A 20,337-nucleotide genomic window follows, 5' to 3' on the forward strand; every position below is an offset into this window, starting at 1 on the left:
AGCCACCGTGACACCCTCAGAGGGCACCAGCCCAGCATGGAGGTCCCAGGCCAGCTCAGTCCCTGAGTCACCGGCGGGGAGCTCCGGCTTGGCAAGAAGATCCCAGGCTAGCTCAGTTCCCAAGACAGCAGGGGGGAGCTCTAGGATGGCGGCGATGCCCCGGTCCAGGAAGAAGCTGGGGGTGAAGACATCCTCTCGGTGCTCCTGGATGAAGCGCACCTGGTGTGACAATGCGGTTCTGGCGGAATCCAACTGATAGTGCCAACTCAGGACAAATTGCTCAAATAGGGCAGTTACAGCCCAAGGCTGGGGTTTTTTCCACCTCTAAGGCAAACCAAACCAGCCAGACTAGGAGGACTTCGGTCTCACCCCACTGGCTAACCGCAAGTCTCACAAGCAATCTCCTTAGATACTCTAGTTTCCCAGTATTCCCACCAGTGCCACTCGTTATGGGGACAAATGGTTATGAAAACCAATACCCCAGTAAAAGAAAAAGGTTCTCCTGATCCCAAAGGACCAAGCCCCAGACTCAGGTCAATATACAAATCAGATCTTACCCACAAATCACGCTGTTGCCAATCCTTTAGAATCTAAAATCTAAAGGTTTATTCATAAAAGGAAAAAGATAGAGATGAGAGTTAGAATTGGTTAAATGGAATCAATTACATACAGTAATGGCAAAGTTCTTGGTTCAGGCTTGCAGCAGCGATGGAATAAACTGCAGGTTCAAATCAAGTCTCTGGAATACATCCCCCGCTGGGATGGGTCCTCAGTCCTTTGTTCAAAGCTTCAGCTTGTAGCAAAGTTCCTCCAGAGGTATGAAGCAGGATTGAAGACAAGATGGAGATGAGGCATCAGCCTTATATAGTCTTTTTCCAGGTGTAAGAACACCTCTTTGTTCTTACTGTGGAAAATTACAGCAAAATGGAGTCTGGAGTCACATGGGCAAGTTCCTGCATACTTTGCTGAGTCTCAAGGCATATTTGCCTTCTCTCAATGGGTCCATTGTACAGCTGATGGTCCTTAATGGGCCATCAAGCAGGCTAGGCAGAGCTAACACCAGTTTGTCTGGGATGTCACCCAGCAGCATAGCATAAGTTTGAAATACAGACAGTATAGAGCCAATATTCATAACTTCAACTACAAAATTGGTACACACATATAGACAGCATAATCATAACCAGTAAACCATAACCTTGTCTTAGACACCCCATTTGACCCCCTTTATACAAGATTTGCATGTCACTACAGGACCTTGGTTGCAACAATGATCTACATGGTCCCAGATTATATCAATAACGTCACACCTGGAGAGGCGAGACGGGCACCGACAGGACCCGGAATGCCCTGAGCAGCTGCTGGCACCGGCTCTCCACCTCGATCACCTGCCGGCGGGGTCCCCGGAAGATAATGATAGCTGGGGCGCCCTGTCGAAGCTCCATGCTGACGTGGGGGTTAAGGAGCTCCTTCTCCACCACGTCCTTGACGATGACCCACCTGGGCAGAGGCTCGGCCGAGTACTCCCAGCTCACCAGCTGCCTCTGGAAGGCCCTCACAGCCAGGTGCTGGAGGAACGGTGCCGTCTCCCCTTCCAAGTCGACAAAGCCCTCCCCATCATAGACCCGGATGGACCCGAACTCCTCCACCAGGGATGGCTCGGCAGCCGGGGCCTCCAGCAGGTCCTCTTGGCCCTCATGATGCACCACATAACGCTGGCGCACTGAGCGAAATGCCGCTTCCCAGCCGCGCGGCTCCTCAGGGCTGGCCACTGTCAGGAAGGTCAGGATTCCCCAGTGGTAGGGTTACCATATTTTGAGCCTCCAAAAGGAGGACACTCCACCGGGCCCCGCCCCGCCCCTGCCCCCTGCCCCGCCCACGCCCCCCACCTCAACTCCGCCCCCTCCCCTGCTTCCCGCGAACATTTGATTCGCGGGAAGCCTGAAGCAGGTAAGGGGGAGTGTGGGGGGAGGAGGCGCGGCCCAGGCTGGACCCCCGGCGTTTCCAGCCTGGGTCGCCTCGGGCCCTGGGGTGCCGGCCCCGGGCCCGGCCCCTGGCCGAGCACCCCTGGCCCGCCCAGCACTGCCGGTCCCCGGCCCGGCCCCCGGCTGAGCACCCCCTGGCCCCGCCGGCCCCCGGCCGAACACCCCTGGCCCGCTCAGCACCCCCCAGCCCGGCCCCCGGACCCCCAGCCGAGCACCCCCCGGCCCGCTCAGCACCCCCCAGCCCCGCCGCCCACCCGGCCCGCTCAGCACCCCCCAGCCCAGCCCCCGGCCCCCCGGCTGAGCACCCCCCGGCCCTCTCAGCACCCCCCAGCCCCGCCGGCCTCCCGGCCCGCTCAGCACCCCCCGGCCCAGCCCCCGGACCCCTGGCACCGCCGGCACTCGGTGCCCCCGGTCCCTGGCACCCCCGGCGCTCGGCCCCGCCGGCCCCCGGCGCTCGGCGCCCCTGGCCCCGCCGGCCCCCGGCCCAGCACCGCCGCCCGCATGTCCCGATTTTCCCGGACATGTCCGGCTTTTTGGGATTTCCCCCGGGACGGGGATTTGGAGCCCAAAAAGCCGGACATGTCCGGGAAAATCCGGACGTATGGTAACCCTACCCAGTGGGGACAGGCCTGGAACCCGTAGCCGGCCTCCTCCAGGCGTCCCTTGAACTCTCGCCGCACGACCGGGCTCTCGTCCACATAGCGAAGGAAGAGGCCAGCAGAACCCCACAGCCTCTGCGGGGAGAGAGGAGAATGTCTGGGACCCGCCGGTGAGTCGGAGAGCCGGGAGGGGCCTGGCCCTGGGGGTTCGGGCACCCGACTGCCGTGGATTGTACAATGGGGGGGTCAAGCTACATGGAGGGGTTAGATACCCTTGAGTCCTTCTGAGATATCTCAAATGGCGCTGGGTGGCTCAGCAGATGGCGCTCTCCCCCAACAGTCAGTGCTGGCCCCATTGCAACACTAGGGGACGCTGTGCTACAGGGAGCAGGACTTCAGCAGGGGGCGCTCTCCCCCTAGCAGTCAGGGCTCTGGTGGCGATGCAGCATTTCAATATGGCTGGCCCTGGTGATTTGGGGAACTGGGGAAACGCCCATCCTCCGGGAACCCAAGCAAGAGGTTGGCAGCTGCTGCCTTTGACGGCTCCCAGCCTGAGTCACACAGCTGGTGCTGGGGCACGGCACCCACCCAGCTGCCTTCTGCCTGGGGTGGTGGGAGGCCAGGGGGGCTGCAAGTGTGGGGGGTCCCCAGCAGCAGGCGTCGCTGCTGGGCCTGACAGGGGCGAGGCACAAGGAACCATTGGATTGGCACTCCAGGACCAGCCCAGGAGGTCAGTGGGGAAACTGAGGCAGGGCCATGCATATTACTGTGAGTCTGGCTGTAAGTCAAGAGCACTGGAGTTGGGGCCCCATCAACTGTCACAGACCTCTGACCGTAACCCCCAGTGCCCCATGGCCAGAGAGACTCGGGGGGGTTATCACTGCTCCTGGGGGTCCCATTTCTGAGAAGCACTGGGGAGCGGGGCCTGTGCTGGAGAGGACAAGGGGAGAGACGCTGCTGCAACCCACTGAACACAGAGGCCCCAGGTGCGAGCCCCAAACCTAGCCACTGTGGTGGGTCCAGCAGAGGGCGCCATAGGCCCTGGAACACAAGTAACGGCAAGGGGTCACCGGTATCACGCTCAGCACACCCGGGAGAGTCACGGGCTCTTACCAGCCAGGGTGCTCGGATCTTCACCCACCTGCCAGGGAGGGCAAGAAAGGAGTCAGTTTATTTATGAGACACGCCCCTCCCAGAGCCGGGGATAGAACCCAGGAGTCCTGACTCCCAGCCTGCCCCCACCCCCAAGCTCTAACCATTAGACCTCAATTCCCCGCCTCAAAGGCCAGGGATGGAACCCAGGAGTTCTGCCCTGCAGCCTCCCACCCCTCCCCCAGGTGACCTGCCCCATTTACCGGGCAAGGAGCCGGCAGCCCCAGCGGGCAGACGATTTCCACCAGTTTCATCCAGGTGTTGGGCTGGTGCTCCAGGAAGCAGCTGATTTCCTCCAGCATGGCCAGCAGGGTCTGACCGGCCCCCAGCAGTGGGAAGGACACGGACTCCAGGAACGCACCGTACACAGAACAGAGGCAGCTTCGCACCATCTGGCGCATGACCTGCAGGGACCGAGAACAACGGGGGAATAGATTATGGGAATATGTAGGAAGATTCTCCTATCTATCTATCTATCTATCTATCTATCTATCTATCTATCTATCTATCTATCAGAGAAGTAAGCCGATATTCCTTCAGCGAGGCCTCCAGTTCTGGAAGTGGGAACTCGAGGAGAGAAGAGACAGACGGGTGATGTCTGTCCGTTACGCGGCACCTAGCCGGCGACAGAGGCTACGAAACACAAGGTATTTAGGATTCGCTGCTATCTTAGCTTCAAGGATGACCTAACACCTTTTTTCCCTTGGCTACATTAACCCGTGAGAACTCCCAGGCTTTTCTCTCCTGGAAGTCTCTATGGATGCCAGGGAAACAGGGAGCCCACAGGCAAGTTCTTTTGGTTTTCAAGACATATTTTTGCTTTTCAGAAACTGCCCATGGCAACGGCTTCAGTAAAAAGTTTCATTTTTGGCGGGGAAAAATTAGTTTTCAGAAACTGCTTCCAGCAAACCGGCTGCTTTTCAGTGACACCTCTGGGAGCTCAGCACAAATGTTCAGTTTACAAAACCTGCTGATGTTAAAACAAAATGGTAAAACAATGGCTATTAACCATGATGTTCAGGGATGGTGTCCCTAGCCTCTGTTTGTCAGGGGCTGGGAATGGGCGACAGGGGATGAATCACTTGATGATTTCCTGTTCTGTTCATTCCCTCTGGGGCACCTGGCATTGATCACTGTCGGAAGACAAGCTACTGGGCTAGATGGACCTTTGGTCTGACCCAGTATGGCCGTTCTTGTGTTCTTACATTCAGGTTTTCGTCAAAATTTTCAGTTTGGGGGGGGGGGTCCGTTTTGGGGAAAGAAAGACTTTCCGATTTTCCTAGGACTTAGAGAAAAGGAGGGTGGTGAAGCACTGGAATGGGTTACCTAGGGAAGTGGTGGAATCTCCATCCTTAGAGGTTTTTAAGGCCCGGCTTGACAAAGCCCTGGCTGGGATGATTTGGTTGGGGTTGTTCCTGCTTTGAGCAGGGGGTTGGACTAGATGACCTCCTGAGGTCCCTTCCAACCCTGATATTCTATGATTCTATGAAAAGATTCTGAATTTCCCTAACAAACCAGATATGGTGGAGGAAAAATGTTTGCCACAACTTTACGGTTTATGGGCTTTTCTATGAAAAACTGAAATACATCAATTTCTCCAGGATGCTGTTTGGTTTGGAACAACGCTGGGTGGAGAACTGCCGACCCGCTCTAGAGAGTGATATTGCTGTACCAAGGGGTTTAGGAGCTTAAAGACAGAGTGGCGCCTCATTGGCCCTTAGACTTGCTAAGGCCTGTCTAGGCACCTAAACTCCTTGCTACGTCCAGTCCCAGGCATCTAGTAGAGCTGGGTAGCAGAGGGAGGGGGGATCCAGGGGCTACAGCAGAGATACGTGGCATATGGGGTGGCCCCCCCTTTACCTCTGGCGCCCCCTGCTGATGCAGTGCCTCGCCATCCAGTTGCACAAGGTACAGTACTTTGCAGTGCAGATCCGGTAGGCCCGTGCCTGGCACTGTCAGCACCTTCCCCGGTTGGAGCTCCCCGCTGTGGCCTGCAGCTGCCAGCGCCCTCTCGGCCAGGGCCTGGACCTCCTGAGAGCACCACTGCAGCCCATCCGTCTCCAGCACCACCGGCAGCACCAGCACATCCATCTGTCCCCAACACAGAGCCAAGGAGTGTGAATAGACGCTCGGACCAGCTCCTTGGGGGCTCATCGCTCCCCCCTCTGGGCCTGGGGACAACAGCCTGGGGGGCTCCAAACAAGGTGAGCCCTAGAGAGACCGTCTTCCTACAGAGCAGCTGGGAGAGAAGGTGCTAGGGATAGAACCCAGGAGTCCTGTCTCCCAGCCCCCTCCCTGCTCTAAACACTAGACCCCACTCCCCTCCCAGAGCCGGGAGAGAACCCAGGAGTCCTGGCTCCCAGCCCCCACTCTAACCAAGGCACTGACCTTCTGGCTGGTGAGGGACCCGCTGACCACCTGGGTGCACACTCTCTCTTGGGCCCGGAGGACATTCCCCAGCAGCTCCTGCTGGTTCTTGCCAAGCGGCCACCGCTTGGCACATGCCCTATGGAAGGTGGCCACCAGGGCCCCGTCAGCAGCCACCACGGAGATGCTGCTCAGGGGGGCGGCAGGGCAGCCCCGGGCGAAGGTGTCGATGGCCTCAGCCACGGCCTCCACCAGCCACATGCTTTCCGAGTTCACACAGACGGCCACAGAGGTGACCTGCACCCGGGCCGCAGCCTCCAGGGTCAGCAGCACCGCCCCGGCTGCCAGTCCCCTGGCCCTCAGCGGGGAGCAGACTTCCAGGCAGGCGTGAGGAGCCCCTCGCCGGCTCAACGCCCTCCGGGTCACCACGCTGGCCCCGCTGTCCGGGCCGGACTCACCACCCAGCCTCACCACGGCGCCCGCCCGTATCCCGGCGCCGTCTCCCTTCCCGAGGCATAGGCTGAGCCCTGGGCACGGCCGGAAGAACCAGCCCACTGAGGGCACTGCCCTGCCCACCAGGATCAGCAGCTCACTGATGGCCACACCAAGTTTGCTTGAGAGTCGTCCCCAGACGGCCAAGACGGGTCCCATCGTGGCCTGGAGTCCCATCGTGGCCCAGCAGGTCGACAGCGCAGCCCACAACAGCGCAGAGGGGCCAGGAACGGCTCACGGCCCATGCCTGGTCTTGGCGCTCTGCTAGAGACAGCGCCGGGTGGTGGTTAGAGTGGGCAGCAGCAGACTGGACTCCTGGGTTCTATCCCTGGCTCTGGGAGGAGAGTGGGGTCTAGTGGTTAGAGCGGGGGGGCGCTGGGCACACGAGGAGAGATGTCCCCTCCACAGGGTGCTGGCCAGCCAGTGCCGCCCCTGCCCTGGGCCCGAAATGGGTGGCTGGTGCCAACCCCAGTGCTGTGTCTGGCCCTTGGCTGTGCCAGCAGCCCCGACAGATGATCCACTGCTCCATGGCCACCAATCCCCCTCCATCCCGGGCGCTCCCACCTACCTGCTGCACCAGCCTCTGCCCTCACAGCCCCCTCTGCGGGCTCACACTCCTCCGACACCTCCTTGGCCCAGGCCCAGCTGGGCAGAGGAGCTGCCAGGGCAGATTGAAACCTCCCTGGGCGCCCGGCTGGGGAGTGAAGGTTCCCCCGCCCGGGTTTCACTTTCCATTCCTCCCCAGTGCCGGTGAGTTTCATGCTCGTGGGTGGGGCAGAGAGGCTTTGGCCCCAGGAGAAGCCACACAGCTGAGGTGGAACTGGAGAGGCCAGGGGCTCTGGGAAGCCAAGTGGAGGGATTGCCCGCTGGGCTGAGCACATCCAGAGCAAACCTGGGCAATGGGCCCAAGGGTGTAGCTGAAATCTGTCTGCAGAGCGACTCACAAACGCCAGCCAGATCTCCTTGTGCTCGGGACTGAACGCTGATCTCCGCGCCCCCTTCCCCTCAACCCAGGGTCAATCTGGAGTCACTCCCAATAGCAGTGGGGACAGGGCTGGATTCTGCTCCCAGAACCCTGGGGTCAATCTGGTGTCACGCCCTACCTGCAATGGGGTCACTCCATTGGAGTCAATGGGGCCAGGTGCCCAGGTGGTGGACTGTGGCCAGTGCAGCATTGCAGCCAGCAGGGTGATGCTGGTTTGCACCAGCAGCTGGCCAGCCGCGCGTACTGGGGGCGTTTGGGGGGGGGGTTGCTCTGGGGGTGGGGGCAGAGAAGGAAGCTGGGGCAGCCAGATGGGGGGAAGTCAGCTGGGCAGTTGCAGGTGGATGGATGTGCCAGAGCTGGACCGGATTTATTGCCCCCAACCTGGGGGGCGGTGAAGTGGGGGTCATCCTATCTCTTTGCAGTGTTGTATGCGGCTGCTCCGCATCCCAGCGCCGGACAAGCTATCCCTGTGCAGTGTTATATGTGGCTGTTCCCCAGGTGCCCCACCCCAGAGCTGGCTGCATCTCAGAGGCAGGTGCCCCATCCTCTCTCCTGGGCTACATTCGCCATACCCACCGCCCTCCACACCCAGCAGGCAGGACCCAAGGAGGGGGCTATCAGCCAGTCTCAGAGGGAGAATTTGGGGCCATTGGTGTCACTGGGATCTGGGGCAGCCCTCTAGCATTGCCCCCTCCGGGTATCATGTGTGGACCCACAGCAGCTGGACCCCAATACCTTAGAAGCCATCAGCCAGCGCCAGAGATTCATTTGGTTTTACTCTAATGCAGGAGAGGAGAGCCCATAGGTGTTAGGGGGAAATCAGTCCGTGTGGCCTGCGGAACTCACTGCTTCTTGTGTCTGGGACGGTGGAGGGGCAGGGTGCAGACCATGTGCTTGGAGCTGCTGCGCCACTGGCGCTTCTACACCGGGGAGCGGCCCTGCCACTGCGGCATCTGCGGCCTGGCCTTCACCCACAGCACGGCGCACCGGCGCCACCAGAGGGCCCACCTGGAGGAGTCGCCCTACCGCTGCGGAGACTGCGGGCGCAGCTTTGCCCAGCGTTCTGACATGGTGGTGCACAGCCGCACCCACACTGGCGAGCGGCCCTACCACTGCCCCGACTGCCCCAAGGTCTTCGCCCAAAGCTCCCACCTGGCCACCCACCGGCGCAGCCACACCGGCGAGCGCCCCTACCGCTGCCCTGACTGCCCCAAGGCCTTTGCCCAGAGCTCGGTCCTCACCGTGCACCGGCGCACCCACACTGGCGAGCAGCCCTAGGCCTGCGGCGAATGCGGCCGACGCTTCCACCGCAGCTCCAATCTTATCTGTCACCAGCGCACCCATACGGCCGAGCGCCCCTTCGCCTGCCCGCAGTGCGGCCGACGCTTCCATCGCCGCTCCAACATGGTGGTGCACCAGCGCACCCACTCCCGGGACAAGGGGCTCTGCCCGCCGGCTGCCAGGGACGCTGCCCGCTGGGGGGCCTTGGAGACAGAGAGCCCTAGCCCTGTGCCCACAGCCACGGGGACTATATAGCCCTGCCCTGGCCTTAGAGCCCTGCTCGTATGCTGTGCTGTGCTCTCCTCAGCCCGTGCCGGGCGCTGCACCCCCAAAAGGCCCGCAATGAGGTGGGGTGAGTGGAAGGCTGGCAACGACCTGGCAGGGAGAGCGCTTGGCATGGCCCCTTCGCCCATCCGTGAGGCCCAGCCGCAGCAGCAGCAGCGAGACAAAGTAGGCTGGGAGCTCAAGGGCCGAGTTTGCACCTTGAGAGTGATTTGCCGGGGAACTGCCCCCTCCATCGCTGGGCGCTGTTACAGCCAGACCATGCTGGAAGCCAGGTGCTAGCTCCACCACCAGATAGGTGCTGGCCACTGGGATCTTCGCCAACTCCCTGCTCTGGAGTTCAGGGCCCAGCTACCGCTGGAAGGAGGATGAGGATGGTCTGCAGGTTGCATGTGGGGAGGAGGGGAAGCTGGGGCTGATGCTTCTGTTTTGAAATAAAGCATTTGTACCCTTTTGCAAGATGATCCCCATTTCCTCAGGGGCCCTCATCCCGCTGGGAAGCCACCCTCCCCAATGGTAGGTGGTGTCCCACCCACACCTGGGCCATGCCCAGCCTGTCCCAGCATGCACTGTGAGCATAATGCTCTCCCCTGGTCTGTAGCGCCTAGGTGAGAGGAGGGAAGCTGAAAATCTTGGGGGAGGGGAAGAAAATAATCTGCATGGGGGGGTAGCAGAAGGGCCCATAGCTGGGGCAGTGGTGGGCGGGGGGGTGGTCTGTAGGGGCTTTATGGGCCAGCCTGAAATCGGCTGGATTAGTGAAACAGCCCAACTCCTGGTCTGAATGAGCATAAATAACCATACTGGGGCCATCTATACAGAATCTCGGGGATTGTTTCAGTGATCTGAACTGGGCTAGGAGTCCCTGTGGTCCATATGGGACTACATCGGCCCAAGCAGGGGGCTTCATAGATTCCAAGGCCAGAAGGGACCATTGTGATCTTCTAGGCTGACCTAGTATCTCACAGGCCAGAGAACCGTCCCAAACAATTCCTGGAGCGGGTCTTAAAACATCTGAGCGAGATTTAGCAATCATCAGCGATAGCGGATCCATCTGGTCCTTGGGACATTGTTCCTGTGGTTAATTACTCTCCTCATTAAAAAGCTATGCCTGATCGCATGGACCAGATTGGATTGGGATATATGGCCTGGCATATGTCCGTAGGGGTGAGATGGCTTTGTTCTTTAAGAGCCCACAAAGGGGTGCTGGTCAATATGGGATTATATGGCCTGCGTGGAGGGAGGTCAGATACAAAAGGGTTTGGAGTAGAATGCTCTGAATTGGTTTGTGAACCCATATAAGGGGTTGGGGGGGGAAGGATCCATATAGAATTACCTCCTGGTCTGTACTGGGATATATGACCTGGGGTAGAACAATCCAAACCTACAAAGCTATATTGCCCTGTTGTAAATATCTGTTACATCCAAAGGGGGAACAAGTGAAGGTCGCAAGGTCAATCATTGAAAACGTAGCCAGCGGCTCAATGCGGACTGTGTCACCCTACAGCCCTAAGAACAGTGTCCACACCCCAGGCACCCTGCCTTGTTCAGTTGCACGGGACAAACAACAGGTCAATATCTTGGGTTGGCCTCCTTGGTCAGTGGGTGGCCCTGGGCCATATTCACACACTGGTGAATGGGAACGGGGGAGTTATCCCATCTGACAGGTGGTTTGCATGGCTTTATGGGGCAGCTGCAGGGTCCATACAGGTCTATACGGCCTATGGTAGGCTGTGAGGAGGATGCAAGGCCTATACAGGCTGTACAGGAAGCAAGGAGGATGCAGGGCCCATACAGGGCAGCTGTGCAGAGGGTTGTACAGCCCAGGAGGGCTGAGGGAGAGCAGACAGAGCAGGACCTCTCAGGCCCATCAGCTATTGGGAGGTTGCAAGCCCTATACAGCCCTGTATGGGTGGGAGGGGGGGCAGTGGAGGGGGATAGGAATTGGCTCACTTTTGGAGAGGTAGTAAAAGTTTAACCGGGGGATATATAAGCCTCCCAGACACTCTGGTCTTTACAAGTGACGGTGAGCAGGCGATGCAATTCTCGGCATGTGCCGCGGCGTACGCAAATCGCACCCCTTCCACGTCTTCACACGAAGTGGGGATCTAGGGGGCACACGGCCAGCTCTATGACCTGGAGGGGTGGGGTTGTGCTGGTACATACTGGGCTATATGGATCTTGGTAGGATGGTCTGTATAGGGCTATATGTCCTGGGTGGGTGCTGGTTCTTACACAGCTGTATGGATGGCAGTAGAATGGTCTGTATGGGGCTATATGGCCTGGGATGTGTGTGTACTGGTCCATACAGGCTGTATGGATTTCAGTAGGATGATCTGTATGTGGCTATATAGCTTGGGGATCACAGTCTGTGGATCCCTGCCTCCCTTCTCTCTGCTCGCCAGCCCCGCTTGTCACTCCCAGGATGAGGCGGAAGCAGAGGGCAGCCGAGGCGGGGGGCGCGGGCCTGGCACTGGAGCTGCGCTGGGAAGGGCAGGACTCCGGCGGCACCTGGCATCGCTTTGTGCCTGAGCAGAGCGAGGTGCTGACACAGGCGGCCAGGTGAGTGCCCTGGGGATAGGGGGGTGTCGTGGCTCGGGCTATGGTGGGGGAATGTCAGGCTCTGAGCCGTGTCCATCTCCCCCCAGGGCAGGGAAGCCCAGCATGGCTGTGGGTTCCCGCGTGGACCTGCGGCGGATGGTGTAGCGGGATGGACAGATGGGGCAGGACAGATGTGTGGCAGCCGCTGTCCAGGACCCGGACTCCTGTGAGTGCCCAGGGCCCCCTGGCGGGGGGAGCAGTGTCGTCTGGGATGCTTGGGTCCCACCCCTGTCCTGATCACTCCCCCGAATTATGGAGCCCCCTAGGGGTCAGCACCCTGCTGTGCTGCCCGGATACCTGTGTCTTATGCCCAGTCGCCGTCACTGCCCCAGAGGCTGGGAGCTGTGGGGCCCCCGGGGGTGAACGCCCTGCTCAGCCACCTGGACACCTGGGTCCGATGCCCCATCACCATCACTGCCCCAGAGGCTGGGAGCTGCAGGGTTAGCGCTGGCAGGGAGCTAACAGGATGCCCACAGCCCAGATTTTGTGTGGTGCTGGCAGGGGGACGAAGAGGGGCAGTGGCTGACCTACCCTGCCGATACCTGCCTGGCGCTGGAGCGAGCGCGGCGCGGCGACGGGGGTCCCAGCCTAGAGGTGATGTTCAGCCGGACCCGCTACACATTGGACACGGCACAGATGACCCAGACCAACATCAGAACTGGGTACCAGCGCCGGATGGAGTGGAGGGAGTCAGGTACTCCTGGGTTCTCTCCCTGGCTTTGTGAGGGGAATGGGGCCTAGTGGGTAAAGCGGGCTCTGTGGGAAGCTGGGGGAAGGGGTTCAGGCTCCCAGGGCCCAGCTCCGGTTGGTGAGCAGGTCTCGGGCACCTGGGGCGGGGCAGGCCTTGCTGCCAGAGTGTAAGCTCGTTAGTCATTAATCATCCCCCAGGGAGCTGGGAGGAGAATCTGACGCCAGGCACAGCTGGGTCACAGCGACAGTGCACAGGGTGGCTTGCCTGGGGCTGAGATGCAGCCATCTCGGGGGTGTGGCACCCTCCCCTCCCCCTCTGACCCGTGGCCTCTCTCCACAGACGCTGTGGATGATGATGGGGGATCTGAGCCCAGCTCCGTCCCTGGCTCCTCGTCCCCCCAAGGGCCCCCAGCGCCGAAGAGACCCCGGGATGGGAGGGCCAGCCCCAACCCCGGAGCCGGGGGAGAGAGCACAGGTGAGGGGGGGCGAACTACAGCACCAGTGGTCTGCCGGCCTCTCTCTGCCAGCTGTTTGTTCCAGCCCTGGTTTTCTGGCTCTGCCCCCTTCCAATAGATTAGCATCTAAAACAGGAGCGGGCAAACTTTCTGGCCTGAGGGCCACATCAGGTTTGTAAATTGTATGGAGGGCTGGTTAGGGGAAGGGGTCATGGCCTGGCTCCCACCTCCTATCTGCCCCCCCACCCCCCGGACTCCTGCCCCATCCATACACCCCTGTTCCCTGTCCCCTAACCGCCCCCAGACCCCCGCCGCCCCATGCAACCCCTCCTCTCATTCCTGACTCCTGCCCCATCCAACCACCCCTTCTTCCTGTCCCGTTACTGCCCCTGGAACCCCTGCCCCTGACTGCCTCCGACTACCCCGTGCCGCCCCATCCAGCACCCCCCCCGACTGCCCCCCTCAGGACCCCACCCCCATTCAACCCCCTATTCCCCCCCACCCCCTGACCACCACCCTGAACTCCCCTGCCCTCTATCCAACCCCCCCTACCCCCTACCCGCGCTGCCCCCCCCAGAAAGAGAGAACCAGGCATCTGGGGGGTTGAGCTACCCTCGCCCTGACCTCCGCCTCGTCTCCCCCCAGGGATGGGGCTGCAGTGCCACTGGGCCCAGCCGTGGCGACGGGCGTAACGAACCCCCACGGCTACAACCTCAACTACAACGAGTTCGTCGTCTATGACCCGGGCCAGGTGCGGATGCGCTACCTGCTCCAAGTGCGCTTCAGCTTCGCCCCGCTGTGGTGACAGGCCGCCCGGTCGAGAGACACCCCCTTTCCCCCTCCGGGATTCCTGTGGAAATGTCCCTCTGGCTGCTTTCTACAGCAATACATTTGGTACCAGCCCTGATTGCGCCCTGCTGCATTTCTGGTTGCAGCGTGCTGGAAATGGGGGCAGGGCTGCTGAGTCAGGAGCCTGGCTGCCCCTCGCAGGGGGGTGTTTTCCCCCAATTAGGCTATGCCTAGGGCATGGGGGCTTGAGATACAATGTCGCGACCCTCTTGCCCTCATCCAGCCCCATGGACAACCCAGAAGCAGTAACACAAGGGTGGGGGCCTGGGGCCTGATAGATCCCAAGTTTCCCAAGGGACAGGGCAGGGGGGATGAGTCTCTGGCCTCTTAGCCCCGCCTCGCTCTGGGGGAGGGGCCAGGCCGGGATAGTTGAACAAAGGCCCTGTTCTTTGCAGCTCAGCGGGAGGCTTTATTGTGTCATCTGCGCTCACATGGGTCAGGGTTCAGCGTCGTCCCCCCGCAGACAGGCCCACTCCAGGAAATAGACGTTGCCCAGGATGTCGCCCACGGCCAAGAGCAGCTGGGAGGCCGGAACAGGCCGGGCTTGCAGGCAGGAGACAGGAGCAGCGCAACGGAACTGCCCCAGCTGCAGAGAGAGAACCAGGGATCAGAGAGCCTGGGGCTACGGGTTGGGAGTGAGGGGCACTGGCAGAGCTGGGGGGGGGGAGCCCAGGGCTGGGCTGGCAGGGGGCTGTGGGTTGGAGTGAGGGGCACTAGCAGAGCTCGGGGGGGAGCCCAGGGCTGGGCTGGCAGGGGGCTGTGGGTTGGAGTGAGGAGCATCGTTTCACGCCACCCACCAGTCTCCCCGTGGCGTGCTTCCAGATCTTGACGTCTCCATCCAGCGCTGCCGTCACCAGCACGTCCCCGCAGCTGTGCAGCGCAGCGACCTTGGAACTGTGGATCTGAGGGGCACAGGCCGTGAAGGGGTTAACATGTAGGAACAGGAGGCCCCTGCCTCAGCCCAAAGGGGTTGCGGGATCGGCTGACCTGAAGGTTCACCCCAGACTCGCCGCTTCCAGGGAAGAGAACGAACCCTCTGCCCCCCGGAAGCTGACCTGAGGCTGCGGCCAGCCCGCACCGAGCTCAGCAGGGGCCAAGCCCCTCGCAAGGATGGGGATAACTCACTGTCATTCGTTGCCCTGGGTGTTAACTCTGGACCCTGCTGACCACGCCCATGACACACAAGGAGGGAAACATCCGCACCCCACCCAGTGCAGCAGACTGGGCTGCTGCCAGCAGGGAAGGAGGGATGGGCCCTGCCGGGACAGGGTCCCCAACAGAGACAGGCCCAGCCAGGGAGTGCTCACCCGCTGCTGCTGCCACCTCTTGCTGCTCCAGGACTCGGCTGCATCCTCCTCCTCACTCCACCGAGCCCGAGTCCAGAGCATCCCATCGGAGCCGGCGAGGAGCAGGGATGAATCTGCGAAGGGACAGAGCTGAACTTCCCGACTGCCCCTCACGCCCAACCCAAAGCCCCTGCTAGCCCTGCCCCCACACACTCCCGACCCGCAGCTCTGTGCCAGGACTCACCGGGGCTGAGCCAGGCCCTGCTGAACCAGCTGGAATCGGCGTCCTCATCCCGCTCCCAGAGGCGGATCTTGGCCTCCCGGGATTTCTCCAGTTCCTCCGACTCCCCCACCCTCTACAGAGCAAACAATACTGGTGTGGGAAACCGGATTCCAGGGTTCTCTGCCGGCTGGGGAGGGGAGGGGCCTAGTGCGCGGGGGGGCGGGAAGGGGACTGGGCGCCCGGATTCCTGGGTTCTCTGCTGTGGGGCCTAGTGTGCTGGGGGGAGGGAGGGGGGCGGGGCTGGGCACCAGGACACCTGGGTTCTCTGCCGGCTCTGGGACAGAGTGGGGCCTGGCGCATTGGGGAGGGGGGTACAGGGCTGGGTGCCCAGATTCCCGGGTTCTCTGCCCAGTCACTCACCAGTTCGTACAGGGTGGGTTCTTTCACCCCCTTCCACAGAAGAAGCCGCCCATCTGGGGTCACAGCCACATCAAACAGGTACTCAGGGGGGTCTGGAACCCAGGCGTCCGGGCTGACTAAGCTACAGAGGCAGAGATGAGGGTCAAACCCAGGAACGTAGGGGGCTGCCCCCCCCCCAATCCCTCATTCACCAGAGGAGCTGCAGGGCCCCCCCAACCTCCCCCATTCACCAAGGGAACTGCAGGGACCCCCCCTGAACCCCTCACTCACCGAAGGAGCCGCAGGCGCACACACGCCCCCCACCTCCCAACTCACCAGAGGGGCTTCAGCACCGTCTGGTGGACTCTGAACAGCAGCACCTCCCCGTTCGCCAGTCCCAGGACCAGGGAGCCGGGGGCCCCGGCTGGCCCCATGCAGGTAACGGGAGCTGCCACCTCCCCCAGGGGGCGCTCACGCTCCAGGCTGAGAGAGAGAGAGAGAGAGAGAGACGCGGTCCGTGTGGGGCCCAGGCCAGCTGCTGCATAGACTGGTACGGGAAACGGGACCTCGGTGGCCCAGGTCGGTAGGGCATGGCCCTCCCCCACCCCCCGCTCCCCAGGGAGCGATGGGGCCAGGAAGGGACCCAGGCATCCAGCTTGCCCTGCCCAGCTCACCTGAGGGCCCCGGTATTGGGGTCGCCATGCAGGCCCCACAGCCAGATGCTCCCAGCCGCCGGCGCCACCAGGAGGCTGCAGGAGGAGGCGAAGCCGAGAGCACAGACACTGCGCGAGCTGGCCTGTGTAGGAGGGGAGTGAGTGGGGGTTGGACTGAGGCCCCCCGCCTTCCCCCAGCCGCCCTGACAACCTCCCTCCTGCCCCCCATCTCGCCCACTCCATCTGCCTTCCCCCATCCCTTCCCCTCCCCTCCCCAGCCTCCCACCGCACCCCCCAGCTTCAGGGGGCAGCCCCATCTCTCCAGCCCCCCCTCAACATACCTGCACCGTGGCCAGGGCCTTGGCCTCCCCCCACACAATCAGCTCCCCACACTCCCCGCCTGACACCGCCAGCGTCCCGTCGGGAGACCAGGCAAGGGCAGAGATGGCCCCACGGTGCCAGCCGGGACCCTTGGCGCATCCTGCCAGGAGAGAGACAGGTTGGGAGTCAAGACTCCTGGGTTCTCTCCCCTGCTCTGGGAGAGGAGTGGGATCTGGTGGGTTAGAGCAGGGGGCACTGGGAGCCAGGACTCCTGGGTTCTCTCCCCTGCTCTGGGAGAGCAGTGGGGTCTAGTGGTTAGAGCAGGGCTGGGAGCCAGAACTTCTCTCCTGGCTTCAGGAGGGAAGGGGTATCCGGTGAAGGAGTCTCTTACGCATTTGCCAGGGCGCTGCCCACACGTGCACAGCACCATCTCCTGACACTGTCAGAACGCGGGCGGCAGCCGGGCTCACGGCAGCACCACACACTGGGGCGCTGTGCCCCACCAATGCCCGCGGGCGGCCAAACTGCAGGCAGGAGAGAAAAGTTAGTGGGGGAGGGGCAGCCAGTGCCCTGGGGCAGGGTCCCCAAGGGGGGGGGGAAACAGCCCCCGGGTCCCATCTCACCTCCAGGGGGCTCCAGAGCTGCACCCGCCCGTCGCATCCAGCCGTGGCCACCACAAAATCGCCGTCTGCAGGAGAAGAGCGACACGGAGAGATGGGCACTGGGGGAGAGCAGAGGACACTGGGGGTCAGACCCGCACCGGGGGGTGGGGGGGCGGCAGCGCCTGCTCACCTGCTCCCACGAAACCAGCGCCCTGGTTCACCAGCCCGGGGTGCGCCGGGAAGCGGGTCAGCTCCACGCCCAGCATGTCCCATGCTGCCAGTGTCCCATCGCGGCCCACCGCCAGCACGCGCCCGGCCTGCGCCGAGAGAGGGGGTGAGGGATGGTGCCAGTGCCCAAGGTGCCCCCCCATGCCTGGCATCGTGCCCCCCCCTCCTCTCCCTCAGGTCTGTACCATGGCCAGGACAGCACTGACGGGGCCGCAGTGGGGTAGGAACTCGCGTAGCCGCTGGCCGGTTGCCGGGTCCCAGAGCCGCACGGTGCCATCACTGGAGCAGGACAGCTGCAGGGGCAGAGGAAGGGGACAAGTCAGGGAGGAGCTGCCCCCCCCCCCGCCTCCCTCCCAACTACCCCCCCACTCACCAGCAGGGGCCCGACCCAAACGCAGCCGCTGAGCCAGTCGCGGTGGCAGAAGGGGAGCGAGCGCCAGATGGGGGGGGCTCCCGGTGTGGGGCCCCCCACGTCCCAGCACAACAGGGTCTGCGAGGACACGGGCTGGTTAGATGAGCAGATACAGCACGTCTGCTCCCCCCACCTCCCAGTGCCCATCACACAGCACGGCTGCCCCACGCCTGCCCTGTACCACCCCCTAGTGTCCATTTTACAGCATGGCCAGCCCACACTGCCCCCTAGTACCCATCTCACAGCACAGCCGCCCCACACCGCCCCCTAGTGTCCATCTCACAGCACAGCCGCCCCACACCGCCCCCTAGTGCCCAACACACCGCACAGCCGCCCCACACCGCCCCCTAGTGCCCATCTCACCGCACTGCCGCCCCACACTGCCCCCTAGTGCCCATCTCACAGCATGGCTGCCCCACGCTTGCCCCACACTGCCCCCTAGTGCCCATCTCACAGCATGGCTGCCCCACACCGCCCCCTAGTGCCCATCTCACAGCACAGCCGCCCCACACCGCCCCCTAGTGCCCATCTCACAGCACAGCCGCCTCACACCGGCCCATCTCACAGCACAGCCGCCCCACACCACCCCCTAGTGCCCATCTCACAGCACAGCCACCCCACACCGCCCCCTAGTGCCCAACACACCACACGGCCACCCCACACTGCCCCCTAGTGCCCATCTCACAGCACACACACCCCTCACCTTGTCCCTGCCCCCCGTGGCAAGGTGCCGGCCATCGGGGCTGAAGGCGCAGCAGGTGACAGCGGCCGCATGGCCCTGCAGGACGGCCAGGGGGGCTGGGGAAGGGTCCGGGAGGGCCTGTCTCAGTGTCTCGGCCAGCCACAGGCAGATGGTGAAATCCTCTGGGGGCAGGAGGAAGGCTCAGACTATGGGCCCCAAGACCCCGCCCCCGCCCACCCCATCCTGCCCCCACCCCATAGTCCTTGGGCACCCCTAGCCTCACCAATGACCCCCAAATCTCCCCCCCCACAGATCTGGAAACACCCTGCCTCCAGCCCCTCCCCACATCCTGCAAGCGGCCCCCGCTCCCGCCATCCGTCCTCCCTGCCCCCAGCCTTACCTGAGGCAGACGCCAGCAGCTGGGACGAGACGGCCAGGCCCAGCACGGCCCCCTTGTGCCCCTGCAGCTCCCACAGGGGGCAGGCCAAGCTGCTCGCCAGTGCCCACCCACGCAGGGTCCCGTCCCTGCTGCCTCCAGCCAGCACAGCATCCCCGAGCCAAGCCAGGCTGGGCACCGCCACACCCCCTACTGGGCAGCGCCACCCAGCCGAGCCTGCGGGGAGAGCAAAGAGTGAGGGGGGCCGACCCCACAGGGAACCCAGGAGTCCTGGCTCCCAGCCCCCACCCTCACCCCAGGAGTCCTGGCTCTCAACCCCCACCCAACCACAGAACCCAAGACTCCTGGCTGTCCAGAATGGAGGAGTCCTGGCTCCTCAGCACCGCCCACCCCCACCCACTAGATCTAATTTTCCCCCATAAGCTGGGACAGAACCCAGGTGTCTGGGCGCTTACCCCAGGGGGTGCCGTAGACCCAAACATCATCTGAATGGTGCCCCACAGCGAGTAGGGTGCCGGCGGGGTTGGGGGCCACGCAGAGGGCTGGAGAAAGCGGCCCTGAGCCCAGAGCGCCCCGGGCATGGCCCAGGTGCCCTGGCCAGAGCTGGACCTGGGCCACAAATCAGGGGTTAGTGCTGTGCCCCCCCCACCTCCACCAGTGCCCCTCACTCCCAACCCGCAGCCCCTGCTAGCCCAACCCCCCTCCCCGCCGGTGCCCCTCATTTCCAACCCGCAGCCCCTTCTAGCCAAGCCCTGCCCCCTCCCCGCCGGTGCCCCTCACTTCCGACCCGCAGCCCCTTCTAGCCCAACCCTGCCCTCCAGCCCTGCCAGTGCCCCTCACTCCTGACCCACAGCACCTTCGAGTCCTCGCCTGCCGTGAGGAGGACCTGGCCCCCGGAAAGAAACTTGACCTCGGAGACAAAGCCCTGGTGTGCTGGGAATGTGGCCAGGCTCACGACCTCCCGCCAGGACCAAAGATGCACTGTCCCGGACAGGCAGCCGGACGCCAGCATGGTGCCCGCAGGGGAGAAGGACACGGCGCGGACAGAAGTGTCATGGCCTGAGAGAACCTGCAGGGGGAGCCAGAGTCACAACCCAGCCTGCCCCATCGGTGCCCCTCACTCCCAATCCGCAGCCCCTGCCAGCCCAGCCCTTGGCCCCCAGCCCTGCCAGTGCCCCTCACTCCCGACCCATAGCCCCTCCTAGCACAGCCCTGCCCCTCCTGACCCATACCGAGCTCACACTCCGGTTCTGCAGGCCCAGGATGGTCACAGCGCCGTCCCAGCCCCCGGTGGCCACCAGCTGCCCGTCGGGGTGGAAGGCAGCACAGTTCAAGGGGCAGGAGAGATCCAGCTCCCAGGTCAGGTGCCCCTGGGCAGAGTCCCACAGCTGGGAGAGACAGG

At 62.7% G+C, this 20,337-nt stretch overlaps 3 protein-coding genes and 1 long non-coding RNA gene across 14 annotated transcripts in view; 2 read left to right on the forward strand and 2 right to left on the reverse strand.

Moving 5' to 3' along the window:
• Positions 1–13,790, forward strand: part of LOC135975267 (poly [ADP-ribose] polymerase 2-like) — a 42,020-nt gene extending 28,230 nt beyond the window's left edge. Inside the window, exon 20 of the mRNA XM_065565560.1 lies at positions 13,529–13,790. Coding sequence (XP_065421632.1) covers positions 13,529–13,688 — 160 coding nt within the window. The 3' untranslated portion in view covers positions 13,689–13,790. The remainder of the gene's footprint in view (positions 1–13,528) is intronic.
• Positions 1–20,337, reverse strand: part of TEP1 (telomerase associated protein 1) — a 52,531-nt gene that overhangs the window by 17,337 nt on the left and 14,857 nt on the right. For 4 of the 11 annotated variants that reach the window (XM_065565534.1, XM_065565540.1, XM_065565537.1 and 1 more), the window contains 16 exons: positions 20,168–20,323; positions 19,792–20,004; positions 19,391–19,544; positions 18,939–19,151; positions 18,560–18,720; positions 17,818–17,934; positions 17,630–17,737; positions 17,407–17,533; positions 17,238–17,335; positions 17,006–17,138; positions 16,635–16,774; positions 16,315–16,436; positions 15,977–16,123; positions 15,662–15,782; positions 15,263–15,374; positions 15,040–15,152 (listed from right to left, as the gene is read on the reverse strand). In XM_065565534.1, the coding sequence (XP_065421606.1) occupies positions 15,040–15,152; positions 15,263–15,374; positions 15,662–15,782; positions 15,977–16,123; positions 16,315–16,436; positions 16,635–16,774; positions 17,006–17,138; positions 17,238–17,335; positions 17,407–17,533; positions 17,630–17,737; positions 17,818–17,934; positions 18,560–18,720; positions 18,939–19,151; positions 19,391–19,544; positions 19,792–20,004; positions 20,168–20,323 (2,235 nt within the window). Of the gene's footprint in view, positions 1–14,120; positions 14,319–14,529; positions 14,635–15,039; positions 15,153–15,262; positions 15,375–15,661; positions 15,783–15,976; positions 16,124–16,314; positions 16,437–16,634; positions 16,775–17,005; positions 17,139–17,237; positions 17,336–17,406; positions 17,534–17,629; positions 17,738–17,817; positions 17,935–18,559; positions 18,721–18,938; positions 19,152–19,390; positions 19,545–19,791; positions 20,005–20,167; positions 20,324–20,337 lie in introns of those variants that run through there. The other 7 variants (XM_065565538.1, XM_065565536.1, XR_010592192.1 and 4 more) reach the window with 7 other exon arrangements.
• On the reverse strand, positions 1,142–6,751 carry LOC135975451 (uncharacterized). The gene is made up of 6 exons (XM_065566497.1): positions 6,122–6,751; positions 5,594–5,824; positions 3,937–4,137; positions 3,695–3,722; positions 2,597–2,716; positions 1,142–1,768 (listed from the first exon to the last, which is right to left on the reverse strand). Exons 1-6 carry the CDS (start codon positions 6,749–6,751, stop codon positions 1,302–1,304), a joined length of 1,677 nt encoding a protein of 558 aa, XP_065422569.1. The 3' UTR covers positions 1,142–1,301.
• Positions 11,273–13,122, forward strand: LOC135975268 (uncharacterized). Its single transcript, XR_010592196.1, has 3 exons — positions 11,273–11,699; positions 11,786–12,432; positions 12,769–13,122. It is a non-coding gene; the product is annotated as an uncharacterized LOC135975268 (long non-coding RNA).

Source organism: Chrysemys picta, chromosome 13, assembly GCF_011386835.1.
Source record: "Chrysemys picta bellii isolate R12L10 chromosome 13, ASM1138683v2, whole genome shotgun sequence".
NCBI lineage: Eukaryota > Metazoa > Chordata > Testudines > Emydidae > Chrysemys > Chrysemys picta.